The 26731-nt window shown below is 46.3% G+C and overlaps 1 protein-coding gene across 1 annotated transcript in view; it reads left to right on the forward strand.

Moving 5' to 3' along the window:
* Positions 1-13331, forward strand: part of plxna1b (plexin A1b) — a gene marked incomplete at both ends in the record, with an annotated part of 54574 nt that extends 41243 nt beyond the window's left edge. Inside the window, 10 exon segments of the mRNA XM_084460735.1 lie at positions 2228-2302; positions 5163-5309; positions 5919-6078; positions 6726-6829; positions 8134-8230; positions 9512-9702; positions 11199-11368; positions 11612-11824; positions 12244-12394; positions 13236-13331. Coding sequence (XP_084316861.1) covers positions 2228-2302; positions 5163-5309; positions 5919-6078; positions 6726-6829; positions 8134-8230; positions 9512-9702; positions 11199-11368; positions 11612-11824; positions 12244-12394; positions 13236-13331 — 1404 coding nt within the window.
* Positions 13332-26731: the final 13400 nt, after the last annotated feature.

Consider the following 26731-nt stretch of genomic DNA (forward strand, 5'->3'; position numbering starts at 1 on the left):
CCCACATCCTGGACTTCCTGTTTTGGTGAGGGGTTCTATGCGCCCCCGCGTTTGCATCCAAATCGCCCGTGCGCACTAGTCCCTAGTGCACTAATACTGCCCCCCTCTAGCACTTTAGAACACTTCCAGAAGTGAGGAAGCACAGCTTCCGTCAGTCTGTCGATATCGCCCTGCCCAACGGGTTCAGGTCAGCTCAAGCCCAAAAGCATGTTCTGTCCAGATGTAGATCTTTTCCCACGCTCACCTCTCTCATTCCACGAGCCGGCGCTGACCACCCAACAGACCCGTCTCAACAGCCGAGCGGTCAGTTCGACTTGAGTAGGCAAGGCAAGTTTATTTATAAAGCACATTTCAGCCACAGGGCAATTCAAGGTGCTTTACATGAGACATTAAAAGCATTAAAACAAAAAGCAAGACATTATAGACATTTAAAAAAAAAATCAGGACAAATTAAAAGCATTAAAACAAAAAGCAAGTCATTATAGACATTTAAAACAAAAGTCAGGACAAATTAAATGCATTAAAACAAAAAGCAAGACATTATAGACATTTAAAACAAAAAGCAGGACAAATAGAATACAGGAATAAAAGTTACAGTGCAGTATACTGATAAACATAACTCCTCTTAGAAAGCAGTGGCAAAAAGAAGTGTTCAGGCTTGTTTCACTCAGTCGTACGGTTCACTACGTGCTGTGGAATGGCGTCAATCAATCAATCAATCAAAGCTTTATTTGTATAGCGCATTTCATACCCAGAGGCAACACAATGCGCTTTACAGAGAACAAGGGAGGTGGGCATACGACCCACTCTCTACATATTCCAGAGGGAAGCAAAAAAACAGTAATCACCCGGGGGCCAGAAAAGTGAGCTGTAAAAATTCTTCCCTGACCCCTCTCAACAAGGCGATCGAGTCAATCCTCTCGTCACCTTAATTGCAGACTAGTGAATCAGCTGGACAGACTGTGTCTCCCTCTCTTAGTTGGGGTCTGGATGGATGACTAGATGGATGAGGGAAAAGGGGGCGAGTCAAAGCTATCGCCACCCATGTTCCCCAGCCCGCCAACCCAGTAGCCAACCTCAGAGCCAATCTGACCAAGCCGCCATCTTTGATTCATCTCTTTCCAAGGAGGAAAAACATGGTAGTGGCAGTGTTTAATTAAGCGGACGTTGACGTGCAGATGCTGAGAGAAGAAGGGATGAAAGAAGAGAAAGAGGACGAGGGGGAGGGATGGGGGGGGGGTGTAAAAAGAGAAAAACAAAAAACAAAAACAAAGTATTTTTCCTCGATGTCCCGTCTCTCACAGACCTCAGTCCTTTCTCATCACCGTTTAGCAAATTAGACATCATAAAGTCCGCTAATTACAATGCTTTTTAATTAGTCTGTCTTATTGTGGTTGGGGGGGGGTGATTAGTGAGAGAAGTTAGCGAATTATACTAATTGCTGTATTTTTTTCTAATTAAGATTAGTGGGTTTGCTTTGAGAAAACGCCCAGAGAAGAAAAAGAAATGTGGGGTTTTGTGATTTGAGTTAATTTGTTTGCGTGAGGAGAGATGGAGAGAGAATCAGGCGGTGTTTGAAGGGTAACGTACGTGTCAAATCATTTAACGTATGCTCTTTGATGTCGCAGGCGTGTGTTAAATACATTTTCCCACTGAAAGCTTGTTGTGGTTCTTCGTCAAAGCTGCCCTCTATATCCTGTATGCTGCTGTTGGCTCTTCCCAAAGATAACGTCTCTTTTTCTCTCTCTCTCTCTCTCTCGTTCCCCTACCTACCCTCCACCTCTCTCTTCCTCACTCTTTTTTATTCACCCATTCGTTCTCCTTCCTACTATCCTCGTCTCTCTCCACCTTCCTCCCCATCTCTCTCTCTCTCTTTCTCCACCTCCCTCCCCATCTCTCTCTCTCTCTCTCTCTCCACCTCTCTCCCCATCTCTCTCTCTCCCTCTCTCCACCTCCCGTCCCATCTCTCTCTCTCTCTTTCTCCCCCTCCTTCCCTATCTGTCTCTCTCTCTCTTTCTCTCTCTCCACCTCCCTCCCCATCTCTCTCTCTCTCCCCATCTCTCTCTCTCTCTCTCTCTCCACCTCCCTTCCCATCTCTCTCTCTCTCTCTCCACCTCCCTTCCCATCTCTCTCTCTTTCTCCACCTCCTTCCCTTTCTGTCTCTCTCTACCTCCCTTCCCATCTCTCTCTCTCCCTCTCCTCCTCTCTCTCTCTCCCTCTCCTCCTCTCTCGTAGGACGGAGTCAGTCGCTGAAAAGATGCTCACCAATTGGTTCACCTTCCTCCTCAACAAGTTCCTCAAGGTATGTCTGTGTCCCTCACACACACACACACACACACACACACACAGCCAAATCAAGCATTTGAAGCGAGCTGTGCTAATACTACTGGTGTCGAGAACGGGAGGGAAAAAGGCTCAGAAGAACACACCTACACACAAGCTAAAAGCAGCAGCTGCAGAACCAGATAAGACCGAGGTAGATGACTACCTATCCTCCCCCCGTTTCATGTTTCAGCATCGCTCCACTGCAAATTCCTTTTTTCCGCTCTAGGGTTTGAAAGCTGCGAGGCTGTTTGGGGAACGGTCTTGGGGCGACGGGTTTCTCGCTAGTTTGTTTTTTCTTTTATCAGTGCGCCCTGTCACACAGACCTCCGCGCTCGAGCCCTCGGTGGTCTCCTCTAGGGGGGGGGGGGGGTGTCATCTGTATGTGTGTGAAAATGCAGGGCGCGCTACCGAGTGGGTACGCTCGCATGTGTACTTCGGAGCACAGCCTCATGGGACTTCTAGCAGAGGGTACAGTCTGTATCTGTGGCGCTAGCATCAGGGACGCCTCTCTCTTTCTCACTCTCTCACTTTCTCTCTCGCTCTCTCTCTCTTTCTCACTTTCTCTTTCTCTCTCTCTTTCTCGCTCTCTTTCTCTCTCTCACTTTCTCTCTCTCTCTCTCTCTCTCTCTCTCTCTTTCTCGCTTTCTCTCTCCGGACAGAAGGGCCCCGGCACAAGAGATGCCTCTCTCTCTTTCTCTCTCTCTCTCTCTCTGCTGCCGTGTAGTTGAAGGCCTAGGTAACCTCAGGGTGGGACTTCCAAGCCACCTACAGAAGGAAACCCTTCCCACAGAACGCTGAGGTTGTGTCACAGCCTGTGGAACAGTGGAAGATGGGAAGCGCTGTAGACGTGTCTTTGCCCAGAGCGTGGCAGATGGTATTTATATGAAAATACATATAGCTCTCCCCAGTGCCAAAAGCGACCCAGATGTCTGCAGCTGGATATTTGTTGAGCAGGGCATAGAACTCGCCGATAAGTACAACAACAACATCCGTGTCCGTATGGACAAGTCTGCGGTTAACACCGTCCGCACTGTGGAATCAGTGGGCAGAGATCAGTACAACAAGTACCAACAGACTGTGATCAGGGAACGCACACATTCACGAGCCCATCACAAAGAACCTGGCCTCTCTTCAGATGCCCAACTCCCAAGACCAAGCAGGCAGGGCAGATTGCGATGTTGAAAGATGATCTTCTCTCTTCTCCCGATTATATATATCCACGCAACACAGAGAGGGCGACATGAGCACCTTCTTTAAGCATGAAAACCATCCATACCCTTTGTCCGGCGCGTCCCCATCCTTCTCAAATCTGGTCCTAAGCCGCCTGACTAATTAGGAAGGACCGCCCCTAAAGACGTTGGAATGGTTCTGCAATGCAGGTTTTTGTTCAATCCCTCAAATCGTCTCCACCCACTTTTAGCGACAAATTCTGGACAAATGTCTTGAGTGTGTAGTTGAGCGCGGCGTCATGGGTCTGGAGCAGAGGGTTGAGAAGGAGACCAGGGCTATCAGGGGTTTGGGCGTGCACGCCGGTTTGTTGGCACCTCGTTAGCAGTCATCTGTGTAATTACAGTACCCACCCCCACAAGATGGGAGCAACATAAGGAGGGAGACAGAAGGGCGGAACGATAGAGAGAGGAGTAGAGAGATGGAGAGAGAGAAAGACAGAGAGAGAGAGAGCAAGGGAGGCCCTTGGAATACTTGGCAAAGATGGAGATTATTAGAGATTGGATGGTCTACGTTCTACTCTAGTCAGAACTCTCTCTCTTGGACTCTAGGAGTCATTTCTTCTTAATCTCCGCTTACACCGTTTCCAAGAAGATTCTGGCGTTCACCATTGTTCTCACCTGTGGGAACTAAGAACAGAATCTACGAACACGGAAGAGCAGTCTTAAGTAGGCTACGGACTTCGTGCAAAAGACATGTTCTTTTAAAATGATTTGTGATTGTGTTTGCTTCAAATCTACAGTTGTATAACATTATAGGATTGCAATACTCTAATGGCCGGGATTCCCGAACGAGTGAAGAAGCACTTAACTCCAAAGTACTTCTTAACTCCCGTACAAAGGGTTGCTTAAGAAGGGTTGCTTAAGAAGGTTATTTCTCGGGAAACCCGGCCAATATTTGTATCATTTATAAATCTTATTGTAATGGTTTTTATTATTTTACAAAGCTAGAATGCTCTTTCCGATGATATTCCCGATGCGCCGGGTCCAACTGTGTGTCCTTCTCCAGAACAGCGTTAACTGAACGAGTAGGTTAATATCATCCCATGCATCTTACTGACGTCTGGTCTCTTTGGAGAGGAACAGGAAGTAAGAGAGGCATGGGTAGATGTCCAGAGAGAGAGATATAGGGTCTGGACTGAGGGGAACAGATCCAGGCTTGTGCAAAACCCCTCGCTTGTTGTCGAGTTGGCAGTTGTTGACTGAATGAGGGGAAAAAGAACAGAAAAATGGCCGTGGCGCCACCCTAAGTGCTTGATGGGCTCTTTTCACTCCTGAGTTGCTAACCTTCTATTAACTTCTCCGTCAACTGCCGCTGCTGTTTACTGTTCCCCTGTTTCAGCGCGGTTCCCCGGTGTGTCCATTCTGAGAACGCTCCCTACACTACCTCATTACCGGCCGTGTTGTAACGGCGCCAGGGAGAGGGGCGGGCCGAGCTTGTCACTCGTCAACGGGCCAATAGCAAAGCAGAAGTTGCAGCCTTATAGCGGGCCAATAGCGAAGCAGAGTAGAAATGTTCTAATGTGTGTGTGTGCAGGAGTGCGCTGGCGAGCCTCTCTTCATGTTGTACTGTTCTAATGTGTGTGTGTGTGTGTGTGCGTGTGTGTGCAGGAGTGCGCTGGCGAGCCTCTCTTCATGTTGTACTGCGCCATGAAGCAGCAGATGGAGAAGGGTCCGATCGACGCCATCACGGGCGAGGCGCGTTACTCCCTCAGCGAGGACAAGCTCATCCGGCAGCAGATCGACTACAAGACCCTGGTCAGTACCAGCGAACCGCGGCGCGTACCGTAGCTCCGCCTCCGCTCCCCGGGAGACGCAGGCCTGGGCCGGGCCCCTGCTCGGACGCCCGTGGGGTCCGGTTTGCCTCGCTGCTCAGAAGTGTTACTGTGGGAGGAAGTGGGCTGGATCGATAGGATAGTTTCAGGATGAAGAGGACAGGGAAGTGATGTCACACAGGAAGAATTTGTAGTTTTAACAGACTGATCTAGGAGAACGAACTACAAAGTTAGAACAACAGTCAAGTAGGAAAACAGAACACTTTGGTGAGACTTGAAATTCATTCACAGTCCTCATACTGGCATTTACTGTTGCGACTCAGCTTCAAGTTGACCTTTAACCTTGATTACAAACGGCACACAAAACATGCAAGCATGACTGTATGCAGGACTACGCCACACAAGAAACCCCAATAGACGAAACAGACCAGAATGGCTAAATCGTGTATAACATATTATCACCGGGTCACTGACTGTACCTGGTCCACAAATTAATTTCCGGCTCTGCTTCGTGACCCTGCTGACTACGATTCCCACTAGTCCACGTCTACCCCCAAACCCTCTGACCTTTCAACCTCTGACCCCCCTGCAGACCCTTCACTGTGTGAACCCGGAGAACGAGAACGCCCCGGAGGTGACGGTCAAGGGGCTGAACTGTGACACCATCACCCAGGTGAAGGAGAAGCTACTGGACGCCGTGTACAAGGGCAGCCCCTACTCCCAGAGACCCAAGGCCCAGGACATGGACCTGGGTGAGCACACACACACACACACACACACACACACACACACAGCCCCTACTCCCAAAGACCCAAGGCCCAGGACATGGACCTGGGTGAGCACACACACACACACACACACACACACACACACACACACACACACACACACACACTCACACACACAGTCCCTACTCCCCAAGGCCCAGGACATGGACCTGGGTGAGAACACACACACACGCACACACGCACACACACACACACACACACACACACACACACCCCCTACTCCCAAAGACCCAAGGCCCAAGACATGGACCTGGGTACGCACACACACACACACACACACACACACACACACACACAGCCCCTACTCCCAAAGACCCAAGGCCCAGGACATGGACCTGGGTGAGCACACACACACACACACACACACACACACACACACACACACAGCCCCTACTCCCAAAGACCCAAGGCCCAGGACATGGACCTGGGTGAGCACACACACACACACACACACACACACACACACTCACACACACACACACACACACACACACAGCCCCTACTCCCAGAGACCCAAGGCCCAGGACACACACACACACACACACACACTGATGATAGTAACACACTGTGTGTGTGTGTGTGTGTGTGTGTGTGTGTGTGCCGTGTTGCAGAATGGCGCCAGGGCAGAATGGCGCGCATCATCCTCCAGGATGAGGACGTCACCACCAAGATAGACAACGACTGGAAGAGACTCAACACTCTCGCCCACTACCAGGTGAGTGTCTCTCGCCCACTACCAGGCAAGCGTTCAGCGTCGTCAGGACCCAAGACACGCCCCCTACTTAACCTCATCAGCCAAGACACGCCCCCTATCAGCCAAGACACGCCCCCTACTTAACCTCACTGCACGCTTAGAAAACAAAGGCTTTGTAGAACTATTTGCAACCGTAGAAGAACCCTCTGAAAAAAGGTTCCAGGGTCCCTTTTCAGGTCAAACAGAACCATTATGGTTCCACCTACAGAACCGTAGAGAGTTCTTCTCTGGGTCTCTGGAACCCTTTTAACCCTGTAAGTACAGTAACAACATTACCAATATTCATTGGATTTTCACTATAATACTAGAAAGTGCAGTTTATCAGCTTTCAGGAATGTTGAAATTATTATTAGTATTTTTTTTAATTTTTGTAAAAGATTTTTGTAGATATTTTTCAGATTTTTCCGGTGACATGGTCGTATTCAGAGGGTTAAGTGCTTCTCGGTCACAGAGAGGATCTCAGAGCGACTTCTCTGGTTAAATAATGAAGGAATAATGAACCACGAGGGTGAAGCTCTGTAGCAGCCATGTGTTTACATGGGTAATAATCTGAACATGTGTTATGATAAGATAGACTGGAATAATCTCCGGGGGGGGCGGGGGGGGGGGTTACAGCTGCAGAAAAAAAACCAGAAGAGGTACGGAATAAAATTGAGAGTCAGAGATAAATGCATACATAGTGCATATTACAGTGCCAATAAACAAATTAACAAATAAACACATTTATAAATAAAATAAATAAACAAATGAAAGATGTGAAGTGACTGCCGGCACAAAGAAACGCCTGAACCACTCTGCTTAACACTTGGGAGGATATGGAGTAAACAAAAGTATTTAAAAGTAAACACTTTTAAGTTAGAAACTGCTTGTTTGTGGCTCAAACTCTCACATTGGAAGTAGTTCATCGACGCCATTTATGTGAGTAATTCACAGCATGGCGTGATCATGGTAAATGGTAAATGGACTGCACTTATATAGCGTTTTTATCCAAAGCGCTTTACAATGAAGGCCTCTCATTCACCCATTCACACACCCATTCACACACCAATGGTGGAAGCTGCCATGCAAGGTGCTAACCTGCTCATTGGGAGCAATTTGGGGTTAGGTGTCTTGCTCAAGGACACTTCGACAGGTAGTCAGGAGGAGCCGGGATTCGAACCGCCGACCCTACGATCATTGGACGACCCGCTCTTCTTCCTGAGCTCTGCGGGTGTGAGGTAGTTGGGCGAATGCGATGCTAACGGGTGTGACTCCTCCCCCATCAGGTGACAGATGGCTCAGTGATAGCCCTGGTGCCCAAACAGAATTCGGCGTACAACATATCCAACTCCTCCACCTTCACCAAGTCCCTCAGCAGATATGGTAAGTGTGTGTACGTGTGTGTGTGCGTGTGTAGAAAAGGCTCTGACATTCTGGGTGCCTACCACTTAAGTTTGTGTGTGTGTGCACTCGTCTGTGTGTGCATCTGCATATGTTTCTGTCTGTGTTAGCATAAGTGTGTGTGTTTGCATAAGTGTGTGTGTGTCTGTCAACACTGTACCCACACAGAATCCTGTAAGAATCAGACATGGCCATCTAGGTATGGAAATGATCGGAGAACATCGTTCGTCCATCAGTCATTGAACGTCCATAAATAAAACAACGCTTGTTTGCAGCTGTTGACAGTAGAGTTTGACGGTAACCCGTAGTGATGGTGTGTGATGGATTATTTGGGGGCTATTTGGCCAGTGGAGCAAGTCGAGGCTGTCTGTGCCCCAGTCTCATCCACTCTGTCTGTCACCTGTCAGGAAGACAGACCCCTACCCCCCCCCTCCCTCCAGGCCTAGAGCCATGTCTCTCTCCTCTGCGCTCTCTCTCTCTCGTACTCTCTCTCTCCCCCCCCCACACACACCCTCATGTCATCATCCCTCTGAGCTGGGCCTAACCCAGTGGTCCTCTCTCATAATAGCGCTACTGTGGGGCTGGTGTCCGCGCTAAGCGCCCCTCATGACAGCGCCCCCCCCCCCCATCTCCACCCTCACATGGGCCTGATGACAGCGCCCCCCCCCATCTCCACCCTCACATGCGTCTGATGACATGCACTAAATCCTACAGACTAATGCACTCTGTCAGGGGAGGCATCTCTCTCCCCCTCTCTCTCCCTCTCTCTCCCTCTCTCTCTCTCTCCCCCCCCTCTCTCTCTCTCTCTCTCTCTCTCTCGGTAGCTAATAACATTCTATTGCTGGCGTTTAATGTGTGTTACACAGTGTGTGTTGTGGAAGATGTGCACTTGGTTGTGTGATGTTTTGTGTTTTGTTTGATATTTTATTTATGGTTGTGTTGTGAAATGGCCTGATCTTTGATTTCAACTTCATTTTATTGCACCAATAAAGGGATTACTAAAGGTCTCTCTCTCCTCTCCCCCTCTCTCCCTCTCTCCCTCTCTCTCTCCCCCTCTCTCTCTCTCTCCCCCCCTCTCTCTCTCTCTCCCCCCCCTCTCTCTCTCTCCCCGTCTCTCTCTCTCCCTCTCCCTCTCTCTCTCTCCCCCTCCCCCTCTCTCTCCCTCTCCCCCCCTCCCTCTCTCTCTCTCCCCCCCCCTCTCTCCCCCTCTCTCTCCCCCTCCCTCTCTCTCTCCCCCCTCCCCCTCCCCTCCCTCCCCCTCAGAGAGCATGCTGAGGACGGCCAGTAGTCCCGACAGCCTGCGCTCTCGCACGCCCATGATCACGCCCGACCTGGAGAGCGGCACCAAGCTGTGGCACCTGGTGAAGAACCACGACCACTCTGACCAGCGCGAGGGCGACCGCGGCAGCAAGATGGTGTCCGAGATCTACCTGACCCGCCTCCTGGCCACCAAGGTGAGCGAGCCGCCAACGACCCGTCTCTTGGGAGACGTTTGGGACATGGAGACACACACACACACACTCTCTCTTTCCTCATACCCCGCCTCCCCTGCCATGTCCCGCCCCCAACCCCTCTCTCAGAAAGCCCTCATTGACCTTTGTTTTGTCTCCGAGATGATTAACATTTTTCCTAACCTTTTGCATGAAGAGGGCGCCCTCCCTCCCCCAAACGCACCCGCACGTCTTAATCAGTAGGCTGACCTTTGGCTGATCGAGGGCCTTTCCTCGATCCCTCTGAGAGCCTCTATTGGTCCCTGGGGCAGCTTTGGGGTGCGCCCCCCTCCAGATGACCAATCCTGCGCCCCCTGCTCTGAAGAGGAGGGTTGAGGAGACTATAGTTCATTATTTTGAAGTTGTGACCTCTTGTGTAAAGGTGAATAAGGATTATGTGTGTGTGTGTGAATGAGTATAGACAGATTTTCCTGGACTGGCATGTGACAGACTTTGATGGGGCCTTTTCCATTTTTAAAGACCCAATCCTGCAACCCTCTCGTGCCAGAGAGTGGTAAACGGTTTAGCTCATAATGACCCCCCCCTATGTTAACAAACAACCCCCCCCCACCCACCTGGCTGGTGTTGTTATCCAGCCGAGCGGCCAGCTGTGCCACGTTGGCCATGCCACCCTCACGGCCACGCCCAGGTGTGAACTACCCTGGTGACTCTGCTCCGCCCGCCAATTTACCAGCCTTTTCAAGATGCTCGTTAGCAACTTATTCCCATTGTTACGTTCAGGTGGAAAAGAGCAGGGGTCACGGTGAGGTCGTCGGGCTGGGAGATAATGAGTCACAGTGTCATGGAGACTAGATGAGATTTTGGAGGAGGGGCGGGGGTGGTGGGGGGGTGCTGTTTTATATTATTTATTCAATTCCTCAAATGCTTTGAATTTAAGCGGATGACTTTGCTAAGTCTGAATAAATTGTGAGTTCAGGCTGTAACCAGCTTTCCTAATACTTTCCTGAAAGAGCTGTTTTCAGATGTTGGCACTTCTGAGGGACAAACGCGTGACTCATTTCAATTTCAAACAGGTGCGTGCGTCCGTTGACGTGACGCATTTCACAAACGGCCTTCAGTGGAACTTTTCAAAAGACCCTAATCCAAACTAGCAGTCCACACCAAAACAACACCTTTAAATGACGGTGCTACACTAGACTGCTACACTAGACTACCACACTAGCTACAGCTGCCTCCCGTTCCGATGGTGGAGACAAGAGAGAGAGGGGAGGAGACGAGGGAGAGAGGAGACGAGGGTGGAGAACTAGAAAGGAAACTAGAGAGGAGACGAGAGAGGAGACGAGGGAGGAGACCAGGGAGGAGACCAGGGAGGAGACGAGGGAGGAGATGAGGGAGAGAGGAGACGAGGGAGGAGACAAACGGGGGCGTCTCATCGCGTCGGGACACACGATGTCTCCTCAGATGTCCCCTTACCCATCGTTATCGTCTCCTGTCCTCAGGGAACCCTGCAGAAGTTCGTGGACGACCTGTTTGAGACCATCTTCAGCACGGCGCACCGAGGGAGCGCCCTGCCGCTCGCCATCAAGTACATGTTTGACTTCCTGGACGAGCAGGCGGACAAACACTCCATCACAGACTCCGACGTCCGGCACACGTGGAAGAGCAACTGGTGAGTGTGTGTGTGTGTGTGTGTTTGTCCTTTGACTGTGTGTGCAGTGTGTGGGGAGTGTTGACATGTTTTCATATTCGATGGAATGATCGAAACATTAAGAAATGTTTTTAATTTCTCAGTGAGCGAGTGAGCGGAAGGTCGTGTCAGAGGTCGCAGTCGCTCTTGGACAAGGGGGAGGCACGTTTTCACTCAAAGGTCTCTCATAATATCTTCCTCACCTCTTCCTCTCTCTCCCCCCAGTCTTCCGTTGAGGTTCTGGGTGAACGTGATCAAGAACCCGCAGTTCGTCTTCGACATCCACAAGAACAGCATCACGGACGCCTGTCTGTCGGTGGTGGCCCAGACCTTCATGGACTCCTGCTCCACCTCGGAGCACAAGCTGGGCAAGGACTCGCCCTCCAACAAGCTGCTCTACGCTAAAGACATCCCCAACTACAAGAACTGGGTGGAGAGGTAGGTTCCCCTGCGCAGACTCCCTGTGAGCTCTGGGACTGGTCTTCTGAAGACCAATTTGCCTGTCTGTTAATGCCAGGTCTACATTGATTTTATTTGTGGCCTAATATTTCATCTCTCTAATGTTTCATCTCTCTGCTCGTTTTCCCCTCTTTTCAAACATCCTTCCTCTCTCCCTTCCTCTCTTTTCAAATACTCCTTCTTTTCTTGTCCTGTTTTTCTCACTCCTATGGATCTCATCTCTCTCTGTCTCGCTGTCTCTCTCTCTCTCTCTCTAAACCTCTGTCTCTCTCTCTCTCTCTCTAAACCTCTATTCGGTTACATTCTTCATCCCTTCTATTGCAATCCCCTTCCCCCTTATCTCTATTACCACCTGGTTGGGTCTCTCTCTCCTGCCCACCTCCCTCTCTCTCCACCAGGTACTACTCGGACATTTCTCGGATGCCGGCCATCAGTGACCAGGACATGAGCGCCTACCTGGCGGAGCAGTCTCGCCTGCACCTGAACCAGTTCAACAGCATGAGCGCCCTCCACGAGATCTACTCCTACATCGTCAAGTACAAGGACGAGGTGAGCAGGGCCACGCCCACCTCGCCGTCGTACGCGCAGCGCGGTCCAGAGTAGAGCTTTGATTGTAGCGTTGAGGTATTCGTATTCAAAACTCTTGTGTAGAATGCCGTGGCTGTGTTTACAACTTTTGTTCGCGCCTCGCCTTGGAAAACACATTTTCGTATAGAATTGATCATTGGCCGGTGAATTCATGCGGAGGATGTTGGTCAAAGTGTTGGATCCAAACCCGTCTGTCCAGATCCTAAAGGCAAAAGAGCTGTGATCCAACCTTAGTAGGCCAGGTGCTGGATCTTAGGGTACCTATGAAGACCTAAGGGTCGAAACGTTGCGTATTTTCAATAAAGTGAACCGGGAGATATCGGTGTGTGGATCTCTCCTCTCTTCTCACGTACGTACTCTCAGATCCAGCACCTGGCCTAGTACGGTTGGATGAGCACACAGCTCTTTTGCCTTTTGTCCATTATACAGAGTAAACTGACGGAGCAGCCATGGAATCACTGGTGATATGTATATATGTGAATCAAGGTTATTATAGTTAATGAAAACTAACTAAAAAACGAAAACTAGGTGCGAAAAAACATTTTAGTTAACTGAAATAAAAACTAGACTTTACAAAAAAACGATAACTAACTAAAACTGTATTGTGTGTTTACAAAACTAACTAAAATAAACAAAAATTATTGAGAAAATGTCCTTAGTTTTAGTCTGTATGTTTGTATGTTCATAGAGTAGGGAGAGACATGCTGCCGTAGTTCTCATGTAGACTGAGTACTTAGTAGTATTTATATCGATGTAAGAACTTGGGTTTGAAACAGTGATGGTTTCATCATCTCGTGTCCAGATCCTGTCGGCGCTGGAGCGTGACGAGCAGGCTCGGAGGCAGAGACTGAGGAGCAAGCTGGAGCAGGTCATCGACACGATGGCGCTGGCCAGCTGAGGGACGACCGGCCACGGCGTTCCTCCTCCACCTCCACCCCCTCCATCGCTCTCTCCCTCACACAAACTCTCTTAGCCCCCAACAAACAGGACGGACAGGCCGCAAAGGGACTGAAGCAGGACACTGCGACAAGAGGGGATTCGGCAGAGCTGAACGGACCCGTGTGTGTGTACGTACGTGCGTGGCGTGCGGTACTTCGTGTGTGCGTATCCGTGTTGAGACCGGGGACACTGGATGTTATTATGCGCACACACACACACACACCGAGACCGCGGCGCCAGAAAGCATTTTACTATTGTTGCTGTTGTCGTTGTGTTTTGTCGTTTTTTTTTCTTTTTGGCTACCCGAGTTTTGCTTCGGTGAAGTGAGCGGTTCCTTGAACGCGAAGACGACAACTTGAAATGAACTCAATATTTGGTGTCATGGACTAGATGGAGCGTGTCAGGACATTAGGCCGTCCACGATGAACCAATGGAGAGAAGCTCCTCGGGTCACCAGACTCTTTCAGGGTCAAAGTTCAAAGGAAGTTGGATTTTTTTTTTTGTATAAATGTAATCAACTGCCCACTCTCTGATCTCTCGCCACTCGTGTTTCTGCTGAATTTGCACAATTTACAAAAAAACGTTACAAAGGAAGACTATATAGATATTATATATAAATACAACTACATTTTTAATGAAACAAAGAATAGGGTTAAATTGTTTTTTTTTCTCCATTTTAACCAACAAACACAATGAGGAAGAAAAAAAAAACGAAGGAAACTTGGTTTGATATTTCAAGCAAAAAATTGACGTAGGAAAGAAGAAAAAACATGAAAAAGAAACTAAAAAAGTTGTCCTGTGCCATGTTTACTTTGAATGTTGTTTAGTGTAAAGACATTTTGTTAAATGGAACGTGCTACAGTATGATTTAAATATGAACATGCCTAGTGACTGAAAATAATTGTTTTGAGTAATTAAACATTGGAATTTAATTGCATTAAAAAATGGTTGGAAGCAAGACCTACTCTGTCATTCTGATCTATTCCACAGTTCTGTGGAAAAAAAGAAATCGCTGTTATCCTCGTCCAATCAGTACAGTCTTCATAAGAACCAAACCATTCACAGGATTGTTGCTTTTGTGCCACCTCAATCTGGCATCAAGGCTTGTTTTTATCTGCCAGGACCTTGTTGTATCTGCCAGGACCCCTGATCGACAGCTTGTTCATGGGGTGTGGTGGCTGAACAATTTAGTATATTGCACTACTTGAAATAATATCCACATTTAAACTTTTAACTATACCACCAGTTAACCACATCTGATTGGCTCAGCGGAATCCAACCAATGCCGAAGGGGTGTCATAAATCAACGAGTTGACACCACCCAAAACCTCGCTTTGGGGCATTGAAACCTCACATTTATTCAAGATAACTATTACACAGGCTATAATCTCTAAAAAAAAAAAGTAACTTTTCTTAAAGCCGTTATTTCACCACCACCATGCTACTGTCTCCAGAGCCTCTGCATCAACAGAGCCAACGTCTTCGTGGTTCTAGACGTCTGCTCACGTTTTTATAGCTCAACAGCGGAGCTTTGCTAAGCCTCTCGCTGTGAAACAAAGTAGGGAGAGCTGTTTTCAGCTGCAGGCACTCCCTCCTCACCTCTGGAAATGCTATTATGTAGATAGTGAGGCGGTGATGATACTCAAACCCCTTAACCCGGTGATAAGAGACGGCTTTAGCTTTTACCTATAGCTAGAGGTAGTGATACAGTATATGAGAGTTTAGGCACCTCCAGTCATTAGCAACACCAGGCTAAATAATTAATTTAGCCTCTAGCCCTAGTTTCAAAACAAGCCTTTTGTCATGTGTGGCTTAAGATTTTTAATAATTGTCTCTTAAGAGGATTTACTCTCTTTTGTAAGTGTTGGAGTCATGGTTTGACTTTTGTGGTGAGAAATGTTTTTTTTCCTCTCTCTGCTTGCCGAAAAACCAAACTGTGGTCTGTATATTGTTTTTTTTATGTGTTTAATTTGTAAATTGTAAACATTGTTTAGTTTTTTCCCCCCATGATGAACAAGCTACTTGCCATTTTTCGTATTCAGGTTGATTTGTTTTTATTCTTCTCTCTTTCTCTCTTTTCAACATTGTAAATTGTACATTACGGTACACAGAAGAGTTTTCCTTTTTGTCTGAAGTTGAAGTACTTGACCGATCTAAAGGTTTATTAAGTATTTGACCGATCTAAAGGTTTATTTTCTGATCTCAAGGATCAATGAAAAGGTTGCATCAAATGAGCATCTGTGTCTATTGTGACAGAAACATGACTTGCTGCTTTTACTCTGTACCTAGTTTTATTCAAACATTAAGGCTGTCATTTTGCGTTAATCAAGAATGCTGTTTTTATTCAGAATGCGCCATACTCTCAAACCTCGGCACACACCCTAAGAACAGAAAATGCCTGAATGGTCTTACCTTCAACAAGCTGTTGAATGCATTCAAGGTGTGGTATTTCTGTAGCCTATACAACTATACAAACCTATATTGGCTCCTTTGGGCATTTACTGTAACTCTGGAGAAAGACACAAAACAGAAGTACACAAAAAAAAAAGTCAGGAACCACTCCTGGGGGGTATTTCACGAAGCTGGCTAACTGAGTCAGCCGGACTTTTGCAATGAGTAAAACCTGGGAGCTCTTCAAATCTGGAACATGGACTGAAGTTTTTACTTCAGCTTTCCGAGTTTTCCTTAGTGCAGAAGTCTGTTTGACTCCGTTAGCCAGCTTTGTGGCGGTGTGCTAGTCTGCTAGGACCAAACAACACTCCCAACTCAGCTTTGAACAGGGTTTTTTTTTTAGCAACTGTGTGCCTGACCCATTGGTGAAAGGCCATTACACGTGGAATGAGTTTTGATGCAATCATTCATAGTTTATTATATACTGTGAAAACGCCACAGAAAAATGCTTAGTCCGCTTTTGCAGTTTTTTTTGTGTTTTTTTCCCTGAGTATACAAGTTCTGTTTTTTTTTGCTGAACCATGTTTCTTTTGGTTACCAGAAGGCAAACTAGAATGCTGCTGAATCATAAGCTTTGTTTTTTGTTAATAGTTGGTCTATGAATGATCAGCTTCATTGGGGAAAATCCCTTTTATAATATAAATCTAGGCAGTCATGTCAAAACTGTATTTCTAATCAACTTGTGGCCTGATTGTAACGTTAACATGACCGTGTTGATGTCAGTGGGTGATTCTTGTGAACTTCCAGGCCCCAGTTGAAATGAAACGCTAGTTGAGATTCTGCCTAGTCTGCATTGTTTTTCCGATGCCATCACTCATTCTGCATTCTCAGGACCTTTGCCCTCTCGTCTTGCATTCTGGTTGTAGTTTTGTTGCATTCAAGTTGTAGTTCTGATGTGATGTGACGCGTGTGTGTGTGTGGGGTGGTGGGGAGGGGGGGGATCGCTTGTTTACTCTTTGCATGGCTGCTTGCGTTTTCGATCAGTCTGCCTTGCAAGTCAAAGCTTCAAATGTGTTTCTTCCCCGACTGAATATCTCTTGATTTGCCACCTTTTTAGTACAGCTATTGACTTGTGTTTGATTTGAAATGGTACCACATACAGCATTTCCATCGGGTAAAGCAGCAATTGAATAATGATCAGGAGGTATTTGACATAGATCCGTCAGAACCCCCCTCATGAGAACATGGTGTCTGAACGGGTATACTTCTTATTGTTCCTTCCAATTCCAAACACATTCATTCTCGACCAACATGGTAAAATAATTTTAAATACAGTACAACAATTCTGATGCATTTTTAAAGAGTTTCAGACTTGAAGCAACTGTCACATGTTTGCAGGTTAACATTCATTGTGTAAATATTCTGTTATTCCCTATTTTGCTGATTTACTACTTGTAAATAAACACGCATCAAGGAGAGATTAAATTTTTTTTGCTAAATATATGGTTTTGACTTTTTGTTTTGAGTTGGAATACACTTTGAAACAAGCACAAGTTCAGTTGATTCTCCGAGGAACAGTACATCTGTATCCAGTCATGCACACTCTTAACATGGCTGGATCCAGGGGCGATGTTACAACGCATAAGGACTGCATAATATACATGCCACGAGATATCGCAACATAAAAATGTGACAAAATGCATTGGCGAGATGAAAAACCTATTGCGATAATATATAATATATATTATAGTCTCGGAGTCAGACTCTCTACGGAGTCTGGACTTCAGCCGCTTAGAATTTGTAAAAGGAAGTTCTTTAAAAAACGCATCACTTCCTGTCCGGACTGTCTACTACTCTCTATGCAATTTTGACAGGATATCCGCCCGTTTTTTCCCCAACTTCCTTCAACTAAATTTCAGCGGCTGAATACCAGACGTAGTAGACAATCCGGCCCGCGAGACTACTAGTCATATGACCGCTGGCATCTGAAATGGTAGCACAGTGCCCTCTACTGTTGGATTTAAGCATTGTTTTTCCCCACATCCCAGTTGATGGGCGATGCAGGTAAATAAAAATAAAAAAACGTTTTAACTGAAACTTAATGGGTTAGAATTCTTATCAGCGGTTATCGGTTAAATGGTTAACTGTTAACATCCTAACAGGACAGCTGGATAAATATTGAGAGAAGAAACGAGAGGGAGATGAGAGAGACAAGATAGAGAGAGATGAGAGGGAGAGAGACAGAACGACAGACAGGTGATTGAGAACTCATCTCCTCTGGAGTCACAGTTAGAACCTGTATGTTGAGTCTTAGAATCCGTACTGTAGTTTTAAATTATAGGCCAGCATTATGTTAATCTCATCCATAGAGTGGTGAGGTGATCTCGTCATCTTTTAGGCTAGCATGCCTGCCATTGTGGGGTGTAGTCTAAAATCTAATGAAAGTGTTGTATACCCTAGGCTACTGTACACATACAGTAATGGCTGTCCAAAAAGTTGAAAAAAGTTTCTTTTTTCTTTTTTTTTAGTTTTCAGTTGAAAAAAGTTTAACTTTGTGGCTAAAATTATGACACCCTAATGGCTGTCCTTTTTCTTCAGACCAGAGTCTAAAAGTACAGTATGAGGATGTGCTTTGAAGGCTCAAAAATTGCATTGCCAATGAATATTAGGTTTAGAAAATGATCGATTGAATGCAACTTCCTGTATAAACCACTCCCACTTCCGATCCAAATCCAGATACAGATCATTTTGTTGGTTTAACAGATATAGATAATGGCGTATCGGTTCCCTACTACACAGTATGTATAGGCTACTTTGGGTAGCTTTTCATTTCTATCCGAAGGACTGTATGCTAGACGCTTGTATCTGATGTGGAACAGTAAGGAGGGAGAGCTAGACTCTATTCCAGTTGATCGCTCAATGATGGAGCCCAGATTTATTCGCTGCACACAGCGACAGCTTAACCCCGAGGGTTGACAACGTCCTCTACACAAACTGAGTTGATGGCTAACTCGCCGTAGCTAACTATGATGACAGCATCTTCTACAGCAGCTCTACGCGGTTCTGCCTCGGGAAACACAAAATTAATCAACACTTTGTACCGAGCACATCCTACAGTTTCTCCCGGCCGAGCGTCGGGGTTGGTATGTCCAGGCCTAAAGCTCTCCCTCCTACCGCCAAACAATAACTAGCAGTCATTAATCATTCTTATGAGCACACGGTGTAGTCATTACCCGTTTGCTCCCTGGCTATGCTAATAGACTCACATGCTACCCCCCGCTAACCATACATCTTCCTAGCCGTGTTCATAGCTTCTTTTACATGGGCAGTGATATGGAAGAGCAGCTCTGGAGAAGTATGGTAATGTGTGCTGGACCAGGCTATAGAGAGATCCACTATGAATGCACGTAGCATACAGCCTACAGTAGGCCTACACTGAGGTGTGGTGAGTGCACATATAAACAAGCTAGTGTGTCTCTTTTAACATGCTCCGGATTAAACGTCAGCACTTTCCCCCAGCGGATTCAATGAGCCCAGATAGACAGAAAATGTTATCGTTTGCACCATGTGTAACCATCCGGGTTAATTCAATTAAAATTCCATCCGAGGAAGGAACGCTGAAATTGCGTAATGGCCGTGGGAGCACTGAATCTAGTAATGATCCTGTCAGAAGGCAAATGATCTCGCTGCGCTAACATTATGATGAATTCCTCTGAAAGGAGATGCCTGTGCCCCCCCCACCCCCCTCACACACACACTACCAACCCCATCCTTACCAATGCTGTTGCCGTAGTTAATAAAGATGTTTCTCTCCCCCCCCCCTCCTTTCTCTAATCTTGTTTAGTTAAAATTGAAGAGCGCTCTCCGCGTGTTTTATCAGAACGCTGAACCAAATGAAATTGGAATTCTATTTTCGCTTTTCATCTGTCAAAGTGCATCCTGTCAAGAACAGGGGCGCAGGCGGAACCGCGGAACCCTGAACGGCGGCGGTATCTGGGGGTTCTTTAATCCGCCACGTGGTTCCGTTGTTCTCTGAGGAGACTAAGGTGACAGCCGTGACCGTCCGGGGGGGCGCTACGAGCGGGATTAACGTCAAATGGAGCAGGCTGTTTGAGGCGAGTGGGGGAGTGGGGGGTGCGCAACCTTCAGTCCATCCTCTTCCTCCCACTTCCATACACAAACATAACATAGGCTACACCCCTCCCCCAGGAATAGCTGCTCCACTCAATGGCAACAGGAAGCATTGTCAGCCTTATATTTCAGTCTGTGTTAGGGGTTAGAAGGCTACTAGATGCTTGAGAAATAACTATTCAGGAACAAAAGATTTTCTTCTGATTCTGGAGAGTTCAGGTTTTTATATGCAGTGAATCAATTAGCAACACAGGAAGTTGTTCTACAGCCTTAATTGGGAGTGTGTGCACACCTAAACCCTCAAACCGTAAAACTCAACTAAAATTTACCCTCGGAGACGGAATTGACCCATATCCTGAGCAGGTAGTCTGTAAGATACATATTATAGCTTTAGTGTGTTTGATCTATGCATTCGACCTGATTTGGGGTTTCGTCTCAAGACAAGCTTTGAACCTTTCATACAGTACGATCTGACCAAGTGAAACCTTGTTAATTCATTTATTTCTGCATTGGAGTTCTCTGCAGGTAGAATCATTTAGGACTACGGTAGACCTCCCGAAGAGGCCTACAGAATATCAATGTTCTTTCTAAACCCGAGGTACATCTGATTACTATACTGATTAATCACTTAATTATCATCTGATTTGGATTTGTGATCAGAATCAGAGCCAATATGGAATCAAATCTTCTTTTATTACCATTGCCTCCGGAACACTGTGAATTGGAATATCTGTTATGATACAGATAGATATATCTATAAATAGAAGAGACATACAGTATCTATAAATAGAAGGCCTTCTTATGTGTTCATCTAGCGTGTAATCGCCCACGTTTGCTCTCAGGCCAACAATAGGTTATCAAGTCCCTTTGTTCCTACGGACAGACAGTCTGACCGCACCAATAGAGATGTGAGGCAAACTTGACCTGTAAGCATCTCTTAATTCTCTGTGAGCCCCTCAGTTGACTGCCTTCTTCCCCAGGCGCGCGCACACACACACACACACACACACACACACACACACACGCAGCTCTCTCCTTTTGAAGACCCGTTGTGGTTCCTGGTCTGGATTTTTCCGAGCTGTCTGATTCGCCTGTCTTCTCTCTACAGGTGATGAGGTCAGCTCCCTGAGGGGCAGAAGGTGTCGGTCCGATTACCCCAGCCATCACGCCTGGAGGATGAGGGCGGGGGTGGGGGGGGCGGATGGGGGGGGCGGTGGTGTCTGTGGTTTCTTATGTGCGTGGGTGCATGCGTAGGTTATAGGGGAGGAGTTGCAGGGGGCCACTAAGAAATTTCCCATCTACAGATCTTGACAGTTAATTTAATCATGGCTCGATTGGATGACAGGCCTGCATTTGAAATGGGATGATCTGAAATTACTGCTAATAAACAGCTGGAGTCCACAGTGTCACCGGTACAATGCAGCCGTCTTTGATCTGGAAATAGGTGTCGGTTTGCAGTTGTTCAATCTTGCAGCCTCAATGAGAATAAACTTGAAAAGTATTGCCTCACCACACTGAGAAGAATGAGTCTCCCTGGCACAATTGTCACTTAAACGTAGTTACACGAGTCAAATACATATCTATACTGTACTGTATTTATCTACTAAAATAACATTCTGATTTGTTATCCAGTGCAATGGACCATCGGCAACTAAAATCGACTTCCGTAAGAAACATGGTTATCAGTCCAGAGCTGAGACATCTTATCGAGCACAAATTTACATTTTTCTGCATAATTATATTAATTTCCTCCCATTCATCATAGACTACCAGCTCTGCCAAGTCCTCCTACTGCCCTTTGACCTTTTCCCTCTGTCTCCATTTGTCTGTTGGACTTTTCATGTGAGATCAACAGATCAGCATAGTTCAAAAACATGTCAGAGTTCTGGCTTAATGCCCCCTCTCTACCCCCCCACCACCCCACCCACTCTTCTACTGCCACCCTTTGCTGCCTCACTGTCACTTTGATGTCAGAGCAGCGCCTGGGCTTGTCTTAACGAGCGGGCGCTCATGAATTAATTAATTAGGCCTTGGTCGGCAGCTTGTGATCAAGTGCATTGTGGTGCTGAAGATAAGCCGTGGACATCGCTTGGCAATGGAACTGACACACAGGGTCTTTAATTAGTCCAATTCATTAAGAAAAGCGTGTGGAAAAGGGATGTGTGTGTGCGTGGGGGGGGGGGGGGGGGGGATACCTGAACACCCCAACCACCCAACCACCCACCCTCTGACAAGATGAGACAGCTGTACTTTCAAGAGAAGGGGTTAATCGTCTCGCCCGGCTTCTCATCTCTGGCCGCGCTCAGAGCACTAACACTCATCTGAGAGTCTCCTTGTGTTGGAATAATCCATCAGCACAGGGAAGAGACATTAGAAATGCCTCTAATTGACCTTGAGCCATCAATCAAATCAATCAATCAATCAAATCAAATGATTGATTGTCACATGGAATGTTATCTGTGGTTCAGTTTCACAAAGAATTTGTACAGCTCACTTATCTGGCCCCCGGGTGATTACTGTTTTTTTGCTTCCCTCTGGAATATGTAGAGAGTGGGTCGTATGCCCACCTCCCTTGTTCTCTGTAAAGCGCATTGTGTTGCCTCTGGGTATGAAATGCGCTATACAAATAAAGCTTTGATTGATTGATTGAAAGAAGGATGGATACCGATCTACAACATTTATAACGTGAGGAAAACGTTTACAACCAATAATTAGCAAACATTATTAGACATTTCTTTATAATGAATAGTCTTCACTTTAGATTAGGGCACACAATAGCATCTGCAAAAGATGTATAGATTGTTAATGGATGTCTAACAAATCATTTGTTAAACATGATAAGAGAAGTCTAGGAATTTTGTGTATATTTATAGAAGTCGTATCGTTCATAACAGGTTGAGAAAAAAAGTCTACAAATAGTTTATGAACATTAAAACTTTAAAAATTGGTGTACTTCAAAACGCTAGCATCAGACTCTTCCAGTGCGTCTGGGGCGTCAAAACGTCAAACTTATCGCTATTTCAGTCTTGCTTTATGGTCTTATAAAACCTGACTGTGTCTGAGCACTTCTATAACTTAGCAATATATGCTATATATAATATATATATTATCATGTTTCCCATAGCACAGGGTAAATCGACTTAGTAGCGCCAAATAAACCTGAACCATGGGGTAAGGACTGCTCTGTACAATAAAAACCAAGACATTTTTGAAGGACCCAGACGAGCCAAGAGGGAAAAAGGCGCTCTAAAGAAAAAAACGTGTTCTTTAAAGAACCCATCTCGCCTGTAAGAAGCGAGCCTCTGTGCGTCCCCTATACTCCTCCTGACTCCTCGCTCTTCCACTGGCCATTAATGTTTCATGGCGCCTGTTGCACGCAGCTCTCCTCCCCTTTGTGGAGCGAGCGCTACTCTGGCGAGCCTTCAGAAAAAGAAACGCCATGACCTTCTCTTCCCTCTAAATGAGTGGCATTTCTGCGCCGCGGAAAGAGAGATACTACGGAGGGAGGGAGGGAAGGATAGAAGCAGAGGAGAGGAGGGGAGAACAAGGCGAGGTCATGTCGAGTCCTGAGCTGCAGCACACCAGAGAAGAAGAACCTTCACTGTCGGTTGTCATGGTTACACCTGTCAGCCAATAGGATGACCGTAATAACGCCGATTCGCATCGGATTCTTGAGCAACGGCGGTTTATTCCTCCCGTAGTTTAGGAGGTTTTTGCACAAAAGAGTTTTGTGATTTATCCTTTTACACAATTGTACAGCAGGCATGTGACAACATTATGACAAACATGATACAATAATGACACAGTACGGAAGCAAGATGTTCTCCAACTTTCCTTTAGGGGTATCTTTAAAGATCTCTTCTTTCAAACGTTATGAATGTATAAAGGGCAGGTCCACTGCTACTGAAAACGCTGAAGCTGGTCACACATTACATCCAATGCTCAAAGCCTTCATCTATGTAGCCTAAAATACTTTCCTAAATTAGTTTTAAAGTAGCCTAGAGTTACAATACTCTTTTTTGTCCTTGATGGCAGTAAAATAATAGTAGTCTGCTTGTTTCTATGCTTTGTTTCTTCCAAAACCAAAAATGTGTAATCTGATTTTGAGGAGGCCCTGGAGAATTTGCATGCTACAATGGTGTCCCTTGAAAAATATGGGAGAAAATGTTTCACTTTATCGTATTGTACCATATCTCATCTCATCCCAATTTTACACTGTTAACATGCCAAATGCCTCTATCCAAGCCTCCCCTATTCACCAACTACACACACACACACACACACACACACACACACCAGATACCCAGATACCTATTAGTCAAGGTCTGGTGAGGACATGGAACTTCATGCAAACTCGAGACAGAAGGAGCAAGGACAGAGAGAGAGAGAGAGTGAGTGAGTGAGGGAGGGAGTGAGGGAGGGAGGGAGGGAGGGAGGGAGCAGGTGTGTGGATGATATTGACCAGGGGGAGACGGCCGTGTGTTGTCTCCCTCCATCGCTCCTCCTGCCAAAGGGAGGGAAAGAGGGATGAAAGACTGGTGGAGGGCAGGGTGTGGAAAGAGAGAGAGAGAGAGAGAGAGAGAGAGAGAGAGAGAGGTGATGGAGACAAAGTCCAAGACTCCAGGGTGAAGAGGCTCTATTTCTGTTTGAGTGATCAATATTCTTCAGGAACATAATGTGGACCAGAACAGTGTGAGTGTGGAGGGAAGTGCCTGGAGAAGATAATAATAATAAGACAGCGCTGCGCTTTGCTGAATTGACTGGGTTTTGTGTGTGCAATTCTAATTACTGCATTTAATTTCAAGCTTGCCTTTCCATTATCATGATGTAAAAGCGAATAATTGAGACTATGATCATACAGTTCATTTCAATTTCACTTGGTACATTTGGTACAAATCCCTGACATTATAGTACTGATAATCAAGAATCATATTAAAATGATAGTTTTAATAGCTCCGTGGCCTAGTGGTAGAGTGTCCGCCCAGAGACTGGGAGGTTGTGGGTTCGATCCCCGGCCGGGTCATACCAAAGACTATAAAAATGGGACCCATTGCCTCCTTGCTTGTCACTCAGCATCAAGGGTTGGAATTGGGGCGTTACATCACCATATGATTCCCGAGCGCGGCACATAATTAATTAAAAGAAATATCCAAGTCCCCCACACTGACCCAGTCCTATGTCCAAATAAGGTGCCTGTCTGTGATTGTGTGTAATGTGTGTGTGTAAAGAGGGAGGTATGGTGTAAAGAGAAGACACAGAAGAGGATGTGGAGTGATTATATTCGGGTCATATTCACGTCGTTACAGCAGGAAGGTTATGGATCTCCGCTAAGTAGGCGTATCATCCTCCTCGGAGAGACTCTGTGATCCGAGTGACAGACACATGCTTATGTTTACCAAACCAGGCCAGCTAGCTTGCTAGTGCCCTAGCAAGCATCACAACCAGGCTAAGAGCACTGTCTCAAAAGGAATCATTAAAAAAAAAAACATGAATATTTCAGCATTCGGAGAGTTTCCCTCTGAAATAAAAGCGAGGAAGTTTACGCTCAAGAGCAGAAATTCACACTGATCAATAATAAATAAGTTAGTAGAGGCGTCAGAGCCAGGCCAATGTCTGATCCACAACACTGTAGGGACCAGAAGTGCGTTCAGTCCCAGTAGGTCTCAGTGAGAGGATTATATCTAGAACACACAACCCCCCATCGGCCTAAAGCAGGTCATTTGGATACAGGAGCTTTGCAAATTTGCTGAGAAAATGAGGGTTTTCTTGTGTTTTTTTTCTCTCTGAGAAACGCTAACGATGACCTGGTCTCATTGTGATGGGGATATATACCCTGTAGTCTTAGACGTACTGTGAACCCTGAGTAGAACCGTGGGGTTGGTTCTGCTGCAGCTTGAAGGAACGTCTTGGTGGAACGGACAGTTTTTTTCTCTGTCGTTCCCTCTTCCTTGCATGATGTGTGGTCAAACCCATATAATTGCTTCAAAGCATTTCCCTCACAGAAATGTTCATTTTGTGAAACTCAGGGATTAATTGTCACAAGGCGATGTAGTTGTGAGTCCTTATATCATGCGTTGTTGAGAACTTGATGAGAAATTGTAAATATTGTTTCCGCTTTGTGGTATAATCCTGCTAATGTTGACGAGCGTGATTCCAAATGTTAGGCTATTTGAACATTTGGCTTTGACACAGCCAACTGGCCGGCACGAGGAATACTAGACATACGGTGGAGCTCCTACTGTCAGTAGCCTTGATAAGAGCCATAGATCATCCAGACGAGGCCACGGGGACACCACACCAGCCCAAAGCCAAGCTTTTTATAACCTCTAGTCCAATGTCTGATTATGGTTCTAGCAAGAAGAAGAGAAAATAGGGTCTCCTGACTCGTGTACAAAGCAGACGTACAGGTGCAACGCTGATATAATGGAGTAGGGTAAGGGGATATGAGCCAGAGTGGAAAGGTCATTTATCATGATTACAGGTAAAGACTGGAGCCGGGCGTGTGACAGCCATTCCAATTACATTGGGGCCTCTGAGGAAAATGTCAGCCGGGTGGCCATTTTGGCTCGAGAATGAGTTTGCTGTCTTTTTCCATGACCCTAATTTGTTTGGTCACACTAATCCCTTTTGCCAGTCAAGTTGTTGCCACTCGAAGGGCTAGAGTAGCAAATGGATGATGCACTCCAATGATATCCACAGCCACTGTGAAAGAATGAGTTTGCTAGTGGGAGGTTATAAAGAGCCACAGGCTACTGTTCAACGCCTTTACCTTTCGTTTGGAAATGTGAAGTTTGAGTGTCCATTAGGGTTTTTCTTTCTCTTTGTTTTGATGTACCA

Source organism: Borostomias antarcticus (assembly GCF_949987555.1).
Source record: "Borostomias antarcticus genome assembly, chromosome: 33".
Classification (NCBI taxonomy): Eukaryota; Metazoa; Chordata; class Actinopteri; order Stomiiformes; family Stomiidae; genus Borostomias; species Borostomias antarcticus.